At 41.4% G+C, this 13,950-nt stretch overlaps 1 protein-coding gene across 6 annotated transcripts in view; it reads right to left on the bottom strand.

Annotated features, from left to right (window-relative positions):
* Positions 1–13,950, bottom strand: part of LOC126297494 (glucose-6-phosphate 1-dehydrogenase) — a 259,429-nt gene that overhangs the window by 77,717 nt on the left and 167,762 nt on the right. Inside the window, exon 1 of one of the 6 annotated variants that reach the window (XM_049988377.1) lies at positions 1,352–1,474. The exons of 4 other annotated variants lie outside the window; for them this stretch is intronic. In XM_049988377.1, coding sequence (XP_049844334.1) covers positions 1,352–1,361 — 10 coding nt within the window. In that variant the 5' untranslated portion in view covers positions 1,362–1,474. Of the gene's footprint in view, positions 1–531; positions 1,176–1,351; positions 1,475–13,950 lie in introns of those variants that run through there. One more of the 6 variants, XM_049988379.1, reaches the window with a different exon arrangement.

Genomic DNA, 13,950 nt, shown 5'->3' with positions numbered 1-13,950 from the left:
ACCTTCCTTCCAAGCATGAAATGGCTATCCCCATTCTAATCTGTTAGGTCCCTCTCCATCTTCTTTTCCTCTCCACATTATACAACAGTTTCCTTCTCTCTACTTATTAATGTTTCCACCACCACCACGGGCCTTTTAGTTATGTTTGCAACTTCAACATTAAGGTGAAATGTACTCTACCACTGCCACAAATATTAAACAATACAATGGCTGTCAACAGTAGAGAAATCACGTAAACAGTGAAAGAACACTATTCATTGGAATCTGTAGTAGTGAATATTGCAGTCAGTAACATATCAGTTACAGCTGACTGAAATAAACCTTTGGGAGAGCATTCTTTTTTATGATGAGATAATAGGAGTTCTGTAGGGATTCTGGAATCAGCTAAATAAAGTTTATGACCCCAAAATGTGGAAGAACTGGTACATGTTGTATCACTTACATGTAAGTAAACAAACAACAGGTAAATATGAGAAACAAGCTATCTATTTACATTATTTAAGCAGCTAGAGTAAAACTGTTGAAACTTACTTAGTTCAGATAATTATTTCACATTTGTATGTGAGAATTCAGAAAAAAATATTACGATACTAATAAGAGATGAACATGTGAGATATGCTGCAAATAGAAAGCACCTGAAACATGATGTGGGATAGCTGAAAAGTTATTTAGATGGTTGCATATATCAAATGTGGCACGACTGCAGTTAGATGCTTGCATATATCAAATGTGGCACGACTGCAGATCGTTTTCAATGAACCGTTGCACTTACTTTATACATCTATGTTAAAACAATTTGGTCAAAAAAAACTAAGAACAAGAGTGAAATCTTATACCTCTCTCTCATACTAAAATATGACACAAATTTTACATCAAAAATAAATATAATTGCGGTGACAATGTAGATATGTCCATCGCAAGTTCATGGCGCTTAATAAACGTCAAATAGGTTCTAATTGGGACCTAAGGCATACAAAATAAGAGGAAGAAAATCATCTACCGCAGTGTATTTATAGTAAACACGTGAAATATTACAGCTCATGTACCGAATATGCGACAAATTCTAACGACAACCTGGGAAGGTCAAGTATTGACTCGCATGAAAGTGGACGCGTAATTTATGAGCAACATTTGTGAACGTGTTAACTGTTGACGATATTTATCGGTGTGACTGTCATCGATAATTTCCCAACACGACACTGCCCGCAACCGATAAATAATGCATTGAATTTATAGAGGATTCTGTTACACTTCATACTGATATTTTGTGTAATTTAATTTACTTGCACAAATTTCGGTTTAACTGTGAGAAAAAGGGGTAAGGAATGATATAGTAACGATGTATTTTTACCGCCAGCCATGATAAGCGATAACGAATACAGCTGACACAAATTTCCTTGTTGTATGTTTAGTTTCTGTTTGAAAACCACAGCAATTTGGGCACCACAAAACACATAGCGTGAAGATATATCTGTACATTGTTGCTTATCTTTAAGTTCTTGCTTCTCTTTGACCAAGCCCACGAATTTCGATGGTCGATTGGAAGGAATGCGATTTGTCGAAATTTTTTATCACAAATTTCAAATACGTATTTTTAGACAGATGCAGATATTTAAGTTGTTGCCATATAGTACCTCTCGAATGACTTTTTCATGCTCAGGGTCGTAAAATGAATGGATAGGCAGACATCACATTTCCTGATCTTTTTTATATTATCCCCACTTTAATATCAGTATCTGCTTCATAATACTCTGAAGATTAGTTTTCTGCTTATATCGTAGGAAACATGTCCCAAACAAATGTTCTCATTACGTGTCTTATTAAAATTAACTCTTTTCAGAGTCAGTTGCCGATACACACTCATTTTTCGGCTTGTGCTGTTTCCAATCTTAAGGGGCCAGCACACGTAAAACATATACACTGGCAATACTAGTTTTTAAAGCCTTTAGTATATTGAAGCGACCTCACACCATCAATGACACTTACAAAAACTGTCAGTTGAAAACGTGATTTTACAAGGCTGAGATGTCGAATACCCAAAAGGAAGAGTGTGCTGCTATTATATTAGCTACAGCTTGAAAAAAAAAAGTGTCATGTAGTATCTTGTACAGACACATTTTATTAGCCTGACACGTTCCACATCATTACGAAGTGTCGTATTCATGATATATGGAACAAGCACTAATCTAATCTAATCTAGTCAAGGAACAGACAACAACGAAAAAGTCGAAATGCGTCTGAGAATGGTTGAAAAAAAAAGGAGCGACTGGTTACATGTTAATTTACTGACTGAAATCTGAACCACGTACCCGAAATATTTGATAAATTATTTTCCGATGAGTCCTACACCGTACGACAAGTTATTAGTGTTGATAGGAGATAAAATAGAAAAGCAAAATGCATTAATGAGAGAGGCTATCCAAATCGACAAGAGATTAGGGGTAACTTCGAGGTTTCTGGCGACAAGCTGGTCATTCTAATGCTCGAAGTTTAGATCTGTAAGATCAGCAAACACAATTAGTAAAATTCTATGGAAATCTGTGAAGCAGTTACATCTGCCTAGCAAGGACCTACACAGGCAATTAATGTAAAACACTTTTTCGCTATTTGTGATAATTTGGTGAAACTGATACGGATTTCGCAGATCTCTCACCAGTCAGTGCAGATATATGACGTATTTTTCGAAATGGGAACTGTTTTCCAAACTGCTACGTAATATAACAATTTGTACTATATTTTCAAATTAATGACATAAGTAGTGTCCTAGAGTATCCTCCGTTAACCATCCTAATGTGGTATATACAATGATTGCATAGGTCTATTAATATTATTTTGTGTTAAAAAACTTCTTTAAACTAAATCTGGGGTTTTATGTACATAAAAGCAAATTGAAAAAATTGACAGTGCACGCTAACACTGTGTGGCTGGTTCATGAAGCTCTGTCAACGTCTGAATGGAGAATATTGCCAAACAGTCAATACTTTACCTCAGACGTTTAGTATGATTTGACAATACTGAGAATATTTTGAGGTCCATCAATATTGCCTGTCACTATTTCTGGTATTGACAGTATGTTAATATGTGCACTCAGATGGTCAATATTTTGACAGTTTCACAATATTATTGAATGTCTGAGGGCCCCTTTAAAGGAAGTATCCAAAATCCTTATTGGTATTCTCATTCTACTTCTTGGGTGTTAACATGAAGCAGTTTCTGGGAACGATATTTTCCGAATATGGTAGATGGGGGCAAGTTATATACACAAAAAAGGATGTAGGTCATTCTGGCCCGTAAAACCTCCCACACACCCAACGTCACGATGCAATGTCCTAAGCTCTAGAACGCGCATGGTCATCCTTTGGTGACCCCTGAGCCATAGCCCGCTTTACACTTGGTCATGCCCAGACCTGACTCAAAAACTTAAGTTCACGGTCCACCTCGACACGAAGCAACACCAACGGTCCTAGGACATAAAGTCAAAACTATAGAGTCCGTGACGTTAATGTTTATGGTATAACGCACCGATATGAATGGCACCCCTTTCCTGACGCGCCACGCCAACAATTTGTGCCTCAAAACGCATGTTTTTGAGAGTACATTCATTTTATTTTTACCAGGAATTTCTTCCATGGGCCGGGTTGAAACTAATCGCTGTCTGGGTGCGGCCTGTGTGTACTATAAAATCACGGCTAATTAAAGGATACGATCTAAGGACAGTCTGCTGGGTGTATTTAATACAGCACACAATGTCGCAGTGTGCATTTGTTTTAACTATGAACACGGGCCTTTATTAATGTGCTACAGCATAATGCATTAATAATGCTCGAAAGACGGCAGATGTTATTAATCACTTTGTTTCCCCAGAGATGAGTAATTACACGTCGAATTGATAGTTCGATGCAAACGCACTAACGAAATAAATGTAAAAACTAAGTTGGTGTGTTTAGTACGTTCTTGACCTGAGGATTATCAAATAAATAAATAAAACTAACTTCAGAAAGAAGTTACAACCCGGTAGCGATTCCCAATCTGTGAAATCCAAATTGGCATGACGATTAAACTGCATGAAGTAGGTATGTAAGAGAAAAGGTAAGAAGTTGGTATGGAAAATAGTTACACTATAAAATGATGTTGGCATAAATTAATTTCATAAATGCAATGATTGTTTAGCGCAGAATTTCAGTGTATTACAACAGTGTATTACACTCTACAATCTGTAGGAAGAAAAATTAGCTTTTACTCCCGGATTGTATAATTTATTTTTCGTCGAAACAGCGATTATATTTTCATATTGTCAAGATGTGCCACATATTTAATTTTAAGAATTCCAAAGGACTTTTGATTGGCTTCGCATTATCGAAATATATCTCGCTATCCGCAAATTTTGGCAAAAAAACCACTGAATGTGACAAAAAAAATCACTGAACGTGACAAAAAAAATCACCAATTTTTCGAATAAATAGAAAAGAAACCGAGGAGTTTGGACAAATAGCCACAGAATTGGGCAAAAAGCGATGGAATTTGGCAAAAAAAGATGGAATTTGACGAAAGACACTGAATTTGGCGAACATATAGAATATGGCAGAAAACACCAATTTGGAAAAATAAATAACACTCAATTTGGCAAGAAATTACACCGAATTGGGAAAAATTAATACCGACTTTGTCAAAACAGCTCCGAATTTAATAAAAAATAATACTCAATTTGGCAAAGAAATAACGCCGATTTACAAAAATACTACACCAAATTTAAAAAATAAAACCGAATTTAGCACAAAATAACGCCGAATTTGGCCATAAAATATAAATCTTTTTTCCTGTCCCTACCTATGAATCAAATGTAGTTAATAGTAACTTGATGTGTATATGCCCGCCATTGTCACCGTAGCTCACAATGCAGCTAATGGCAGAACTGGTAACGTGCCTTCTCAGCCAAAAGAGCGTTTCACGATAGAGTGAGGAATGTAATTTTCTGTTGTTACTGTAATGTTTTTAATTATACATAAACTGTTTGTTATATTCAGAAAAAACGAGTGCAAAGTTTTCGGGTTGTTTCCTGAATAGAGCACTGTGGAACCTCATAGTATCAGAATATAAGTAAGAAACTGGGAACATTTAACTAAAACAAGTGAAACGTATTGGAATCAACACCATCTTGTAAATTCCTACGTTATTTGTGAGCAGGTGATGAAAATATTACAAAATTTTTTAAAAGAAGACCGCGATTCTTTGGGGTAATCTTTTGGTAAGTGTAATTAATCCCTCAATAAAATTAGCAACATCCAGATTTTTCTTTCAAGGGAAAAGAACAGCAAGCACGTCTACTTGAATAAGGATAATTTTCTTGTCATCATCAAACTATTTGTCAGTTATCAATCAGTACTGAGAGATATGCTGTAGACGCCCCATAGCTCCTCTTCATGAGAACGAAGTTAGTTTTTTAATGACAGAAGGAGTCACACACGATATAATTCAAAACATTCAGACTGCACAGTCTCTTTCTGTCATACATGATACTACATAAGGCATTAGTAAAATACATCACTTACCACAGCTTCCCCTCCACCTCCGCGCTCAAGGAAGGAGTTTTTATTAATTGCAAAATTCTCATACATTTCTAGAAGTAATTTCCCGTTATTCTGATAAACCTCTCGTTTAGTGCTTTCCTTTCCTCCATCCCCAAAATAAAATCTACGGACGCCCATGTCAGTCAGTGAAGTCTTTCGCTATGTTAAAATAATATCATTCTGGATATACTTAAGGAGTACTTCGTTTACCCAGGAGGAAGAAGAAGATGCACCAGTATCCACAAATAAAGTAACTGAAACCATGGAACAACAGGGACTAGATTTGAGCACATTCCGAGATCGAGCCCATGACACAACATCCGTCACGAGTCAGTAACATAACACTATACAAAAAGGAACAAGTAAATTAGGACATTATGCATATTTCGTCCACTAACCAATCACAATTGAGTGGTTTGTTCTTAGAATTTAAAAACTTGTTCCTAAGCCATTTAGAGGTAAGCAAAGAAGTTCACAAAGTTACCATGTCATGCATTCGTATGCAATTGAATAAAAAAATTCGTTTAATTTCATACAAGTATACGTTAACTTAAGGGTGAAGTATGATAAAAGAAGTGAAGAAATAGATCTCAGAAAGGTAATGGAACACATAGCTTTGTCACCATTTTAGAATTTAATGCAATGTACTAGGAAACTCAGAGTAGCGTCTGAAGTCTTAAAATCTGAGGGCATGCGTTATGCATAGGCATATCGTCCTTGTAAAATTAATACCGTGTAACTAAAATTTCCGATTTTCCGGATTTCAGTCAGATGGCATGTTTGACGCGACGCACCGGGTGTTACGGTGCGAATGGCAAATTTTCAGTTCTTTACAACTAAAATGAAGCTCAAAGACTACTGTGCAAGTCAAACAAGGTAAATACGGTGTGAATTCCCCATAACTGCAAAAGAACGATATAACGTGCAACTGGAGCGTCGGTAGTTCCGCAAGACTGTCCGGGGAATACGCTGGCGTCTGTAGGGAGGGTGCAACGAAGAAGACAGTAGCGTAATGCTTGAAGACATGCAGACGGACGGCAATTGGTGCAGTGGCTCGCAGCTGTCACTCACAAATATCCACTTCCATACGATACTTTCAAGTGAAAAGTAGCACAACACGAACGCTATGTACGATTACAACAACATAATAAATAGGCGATAGCGGGACACCACCATGACTGTGGACACCCTATCAGGTTCCAGGAAGCCCGAGTATTGGTGAAAGAATCGTGGATGCCACAACGCAAAATACGGGAAGTGGTCGAAATTATTAAGCAGCCTGACAACATCAACAGAGAAAATGGCTACAAACTCCCAGCGTCCTGGCTGCCGGCCATCCCAGTCCAACGGGCCGCGAGCGGTCGCGGGGCAGAAGCTACACGGGACATGGGACGTATCTGCACAAACAGCTGTAGAGCAACTGTCAGCCCATTTCCGCGCACACCAGGAGGTAAACTTGCCGACCAGAAGCCGAACGCTGATTGGCGGACAGCTACCAACTGTTGACGACATGGATATCCACGAATAGCCTCTTTCCTTCTATCTTCCCTTTCGTCATGACTAGACTATCGTATTAGAGAGCCACTTAAAAGTTTTACGACAGTGACCTTAGACAGCGATAGTCTGTAATCAATAGAAGCACCTATCCCCATGCAAAACCAGTCGTGTCCTGAGGAAGACCGTTGCAATTCGGCCGACACGTCGGTTTTAATTTATTATTGTTGTTAGTTCTTTAGCAATGACGCGGCATAATACCCAGAAGACTTTAATCACTATGACACCGGCAACGGAAGCCTACGTTCTTATATAAGTGAAAAGATGATTTGTTTCTTGACGAAAAGCCGACAAGGGAAATGCGACCGTCGTAATGAAGACCGAAGATTATGAGCAGAAGATCCGGGATCTATTAGATCCGACGACGTACCGAAAACTAAGGGCAGATTCGACGCAGTGGAACACGAGGAATACGAATCTGTTAACCAAGGCGTCTTCTAGGCCGATTGTTATCGCTCCTGGCTCACCGATGTATAAACTGGAGAAACACGTGGCCTCTCTGCTCCAGTCACAAATGGGAAAGACTGACACATACATAAAGGACTCATAACATTTCATCGAGAAGCTAAAGAAGCGAAACCTTGGACCAAACGACATTCTGGTCAGTTTTGAGTTGTTTCTTTGTTTACTGAAGTGTCTCTCAATGATTCTATGGAGTATATTGGTTCCCTTTGCCCACAAGGTATCACCAAGGTCTTCCATGTGTGTCTCACCACGAGTTATTTCAACGTGGGATGGCGACTTCTATGAGCAGCTGGAAGACGTCGCCGTGTGTAGTCCACTTAGTCCAGTGGTGGCCAAGCCACACACATACCCGGTAAGGTGATGGCGATGGTCTTCTGGAACTCCGAAGGGGTTATTCTGTTTGATATCCTCTCTCATGGTGCAACGATGAACTCTGGAGTGTATTGTGATACACTCAGGAAATTGAAGAAACGACTTTAGTGTGTTCGTCACCACAAAAATGCTAACGATCTTCTCCATGTCCATGACAATGCAAGACCTCACACAAGGCCGGCCGCGGTGGTCTCGCGGTTCTAAGCGCGCAGTCCGCAACCGTGCGACTGCTACGGTCGCAGGTTCGAATCCTGCCTCGGGCATGGATGTATGTGATGTCCTTAGGTTGGTTAGGTTTAAGTAGTTCTAAGTTCTAGGGGACTGACGACCAGAGCAGTTGAGTCCCATAGTGCTCAGAGCCATTTGAACCTCACACAACGTAGCTCGTAAAAACTCATTGGACTGTTTTTCCTCATCCACCCTACAGTCCGGATCTTGCACCTTCCGGCTTCCATCTGTTTGGCCCAATGAAGGATGCAGTTCGGAGCAAGCAGTACTTGGATGATGCGGAGGTAACTGAGGCAGCAAGACGAAGTCGACCAGTAGAGTGGTACCATGCGGTTATTATGGTCCTCCCAGCAAGTTGGCGTAAGGCACTCTCATTGAACGGATATTATGTTGGAAAATAGGATGTTGTAGCCAAAAGAGTGGGGAATAATATGGTGCACTGGAATCCCGAATAAAACGAACCTGCCTTCAGAAAAATATTATTTTGCATTACTTATTGAACACCCCTCTTAAAACACAGCTTACTGGTATCGGGATACTGTGACGCATGTACGACCAACCTGACGTATCTAACAGTACCTATTGCAGGCTTTCACATTATAAATCCTGCAACTGTGATAACAGCTATTCTGCACTCACTACGTCAACTGGTAGCACATTTGTTTGGAGAGACGCTTCTGCAGCAATACATTTCTGCAGAGGCTGAGTTCTTGTCAGGAAGCCAACGAATGGAAAGCAAACAACCTTCTAATTGTGGTGACAGACTAATCTGTAGCTTAATTCGAGGTCTAGGTTAGGTTCGAATGTGGCACGTTGGTTGTGAGTTGGTGAAGTCAACGAATGTGAAATCATGAAAACCATCTTAAGTTTCTTGTGCTATGGAGAAACGTCGTCACGTTCCAACTCCGCACAAGAGTCACTCCCCACAAGTGTCACAAACAAGTCCACCGCGAGCTTCGTCATTGGCTACCATAAACAGTTTCTTACCACTTACCGGCCGGCGTCAGCTCCGTGGTTTTTTTATCTGACTATGAATTAAAGCAAACAATCAGGTGCTTTTTGCTAAAAATGCGAGCAAACGGTTGTACAAATAACGTACGTTGATCTTAGGGTATTGTATTAATTCCGCACCGCATCATGTACGAGCGCTCGTAAAACACTAGCGACAATATTCCACGTATAAAAGCATGGTTTTCCAAATTACAGCAAATTCAGCATATTATCAAAAGTGATGCTACGAGTATATGCACTTCGAGTTGCTCGTGGTCTTACACATTACTAGTAGAAAAGCTGAACCCGATGGGAAATGTTGTTTTGTATGGTGGGCAACCACAGCCAAACCTCGACATTTTTTCAAAGAAAAATTCCGCACTCGCTGTATGAATGATTTTTATTAAATCTGCGACCGGTTTCGCACGATTATCGGTGCATCCTCAGGCTATCTGTACAAAAAATAATATAATAAGAGCTCATATAAACTATTCGACCCTCCCCCCCCCCCCCCCCCCCCCCACTCTTCACACCTTCTACACGTCATCCGACCTCTGGCGATTCTCGTGCCACTGAGTAAGCGCTTTTCGGGTTGCGGTCAGTCAGTCAGGTCGTGTCCAATGCTGCGCGACTCCTCTCAACTTGCACGGTGTGTTCTGATATGTTTACAGGGCCCAATTCCGCTGTTTGTCGTTCGTGTTTAGCGGAGTTTTATCAGCACCGTATTTTATTTTTTATTTTCTATGTCATTGCCGCTCCCATAATTTAAATTTTTTTAAAGATTTTTAAATTTTAGCTACGCTTTCATCAGATGATGGTATATTGGACGTGAATGGTGGGGAGCGGCTACAGGGCAATGTTCAACGTTACTATGTTATAAATAGCGTATATCCAAAACACTGGCTATTAATTTACACCTCAGAATTGGGGGATCGAATAGTTTACATGAGCTCTTATTATATTATTTTTTGTACAGATTGCCTGAGGACGCACCGATAAGTTATGCGAAACCGGTCGCAGATTTAATAAAAATCATTCATACAGCCAGTGCGGAAATTTTCTTTGAAAAAATGCCAATGGGAAATGTTCGCAAGATCATGTCTGGGAGATTGGTGTTACCTTGTCTTAGCATCGTTCGTACTCCAAACTGAAAATGGTAGTTCGCACACCTTTGGGTACTATCGGAAATTAACACTTCACAGTACAAAATCATTGTTTTAGTTAATATACCCTGCCGGAAGAGAATGCAACACTCTCAAGGACAAGGTTATTTTATTGATAAGTAATGTGACAGGTAGTTCATCAATGATAACAAATTCAGACCAAATGAAACACACATTCCACAGCAAAGGGTGCCTACAGTCGCATCAGTACACCGCTTGCCTGTCACTGGCGGCAACGCACGCGTATATTCTCGCGTGCAAACAGTCATAATGGTGCCGAATGGCGCAGTGCGATAGATTGTCCCAAACATCTCGCACCCTTAGCTGCTTATGGTCGTGCAGGCTGTGTAGAACGTATAAGTTCCCGCTTCATCACGTCCCATACTCGTTCAATGGATGACAGATCTGGTGATATTTTTCGCCATGGCGTACGAGGATCACTCCAAAAGAAATCCACGCTATATTCTTTTTTTAAATCCATCTTTTATCCAAATGTTTGAAAGGTTTACAGTGTGTAGATACATCCTTTAGGAGCTATATTTTCATTTCTCCACATAATTCCCATTCCTCTCAACTGCATACGCTATCTTGGAAAAACGCCTGTATATCCGCACGGTAAAATTCTGGACCAACCTGTTGGAGCCACTGTTTGGCGGCGTGCACAAGGGACTCATCATCTTCAAACCTTGTTCCACGAAGAGAGTCTTTCAGGTTCCCAAAGAGATGATAGTCACATGGAGCCAGGTCAGGACTGTAAGGCGGGTGTTTCAGTGTTGTCCATCCGTGTTTTGTGACCGCTTCCATGGTTTTTTGACTGACATGTAGCCGTGCATTGTCGTGCAACAGCAAAACATCCTGGTTTTGCTGATGTGGTCGTGCACAACTCAGTCGAGCTTGAAGTTTCTTCAGTGTCGTCACATATGCATCAGAATTTACGATGGTACCCCTTAGCATGATGTCCACAAGTAAGAGTCTTTCGGAATCGAAAAACACAGTAGCCATAACTTTTCCAGCAGAAGGTGTGACTTCGAACTTTTTTTTCTTGTGTGGATTTGCACGATGCCACTCCATTGATTGCCTTTTCGTCGCTGGTGAAAAATGATGGAGCCATGTTTCATCACGTGTCACAATTCTTCCAAGAAATTGATCTCCACCATTCTCAAACTGTTCCAAAAGTTCGCTGCATAGCGTTTTTCTTGTTTCTTTGTGGGCCACTGTTAACATCCTGGGAACCCACCTGGCACAAACCTTTTTTAACGCCAACACTTTCAGTATTCTGCAAACACTTCCTTCCCCTATCCCAACGTAGCGTGACAATTCGTTCACTGTGATGCATCTGTCAGCAGTCACAAATTCGTTAACTCCCTGCACACTGTCTGGAGTGTGTGCAGTACGAGGCCTGCCACTGCGAGGACAATCCTCAATATTGCCGTGCCCGCTTTCATCACGTAATCTGCTTGCCCGCCGAGTAACTGTGCTGAGATCGACAGCAGCATCTCCATACACCTTTTCCAACCTCTTGTGGATGTTTCCCACTGTCTCGTTTTCACAGCACAGGAATTCTATGACAGCGCGTTGCTTCTGACGAACGTCAAGTGTAGCAGCCATCTTGAAGACATGCTGTGGCGGCGCCACTCACGGAAACAGGTTGAACTAAGTTTGACAACAAGAGGGAAGGATGTAGCTACACACTGTAAAACTTTCACACATGCAGAATGAAAACTGTGTTTTTACAAAAATAGTGTACTTTTCCTTTGGAGTGACCCTCGAAATACATTACGAAGAGTACGTTGTGTTGCGGAAGCCATATGTGAACGTGCACTGTCCTGCTGAAAAAGTGCAGCACCTTCCTGTCGAAGAAATGACAGTAGCACGGGGATAACATCCTGTGCAATGTAGCGGGCACTGGTTACTTTACCGAGCGAGGTGGCGCAGTGGTTAGCACACTGGATTCGCATTCGGGAGGACGACGGTTCAATCCCGTCTCCGGCCATCCTGATTTAGGTTTTCCGTGATTTCCCTAAATCGTTTCAGGCAAATGCCGGGATGGTTCCTTTGAAAGGGCACGGCCGATTTCCTTACCAATCCTTCCCTAACCCGAGCTTGCGCTCCGTCTCTAATGACCTCGTTGTCGACGGGACGTTAAACACTAACCACCACCACCACCACCACCACCACCACCACTGGTTACTTTACCCTGAAGTGTGAACGCGAGTTGTAACTGATGGCCCGCCACACCATGAAGCGTGTGATGGGACCTGGATAAACAGGACGCTCAGGTCTACACTATACTTGTGCGTGTTCATCACAGAGCCTACTCTGATTACTGAAGACAACAGAGCGCAGTTTCATTCTCCAGTTGATTCTTTCACGACACCAGAGTAGCCATGCTTGGTAGTGTGTTGTGTCAGTGGTACCCTGGCCAGAGGCACACGTGGTCATAGAGCTGCTGCAAGCAGACGGTTCCCAGCTGTCCTTACTGACACAGCAGTTGCAATGTGTGCCCAGATTTCTTCCCTGGATGATATTCGGTCGGCCACCGTTGCTCGCACAGTACGTCCGCACACCTTTGGGTACTATCGGAAATTAACACTTCACAGTACAAAATCATTGTTTTAGTTAATATACTCTGCCGGAAGAGAATGCAACACTCTCAAGGACAAGGTTATTTTATTGATAAGTAATGTGACAGGTAGTTCATCAGTGATAACAAATTCAGACCAAATGAAACACACATTCCACAGCAAAGGGTGCCTACAGTCGCATCAGTACACCGCTTGCCTGTCACTGGCGGCAACGCACGCGTATATTCTCGCGTGCAAACAGTCATAATGGTGCCGAATGGCGCAGTGCGATAGATTGTCCCAAACATCTCGCACCCTTAGCTGCATATGGTCGTGCAGGCTGTGTAGAACGTATAAGTTCCCGCTTCATCACGTCCCATACTCGTTCAATGGATGACAGATCTGGTGATATTTTTAGCCATGGCGTACGAGGATCACTCCAAAAGAAATCCACGCCATATTCTTTTTTTAAATCCATCTTTTATCCAAATGTTTGAAAGTTTTACAGTGTGTAGATACATCCTTTAGGAACTATATTTTCATTTCTCCACATAATTCCCATTCCTCTCAACTGCATACGCTATCTTGGAAAAACGCCTGTATATCCGCACGGTAAAATTCTGGACCAACCTGTTGGAGCCACTGTTTGGCGGCGTGCACAAGGGACTCATCATCTTCAAACCTTGTTCCACGAAGAGAGTCTTTCAGGTTCCCAAAGAGATGATAGTCACATGGAGCCAGGTCAGGACTGTAAGGCGGGTGTTTCTGTGTTGTCCATCCGTGTTTTGTGACCACTTCCATGGTTTTTTGACTGACATGTAGCCGTGCATTGTCGTGCAACAGCAAAACATCCTGGTTTTGCTGATGTGGTCGAGCACAACTCAGTCGAGCTTGAAGTTTCTTCAGTGTCGTCACATATGCATCAGAATTTACGATGGTACCACTTAGCATGATGTCCACAAGTAAGAGTCTTTCGGAATCGAAAAACACAGTAGCCATAACTTTTCCAGCAGAAGGTGTGACTTCGAACTTTTTTTTCTTGTGTGG

Source organism: Schistocerca gregaria, chromosome X, assembly GCF_023897955.1.
Source record: "Schistocerca gregaria isolate iqSchGreg1 chromosome X, iqSchGreg1.2, whole genome shotgun sequence".
In the NCBI taxonomy this organism is placed as follows: domain Eukaryota; kingdom Metazoa; phylum Arthropoda; class Insecta; order Orthoptera; family Acrididae; genus Schistocerca; species Schistocerca gregaria.
The sequence above is the reverse complement of the archived record's forward strand: the minus strand, read 5'-3'. Positions and strand labels throughout refer to the sequence as shown.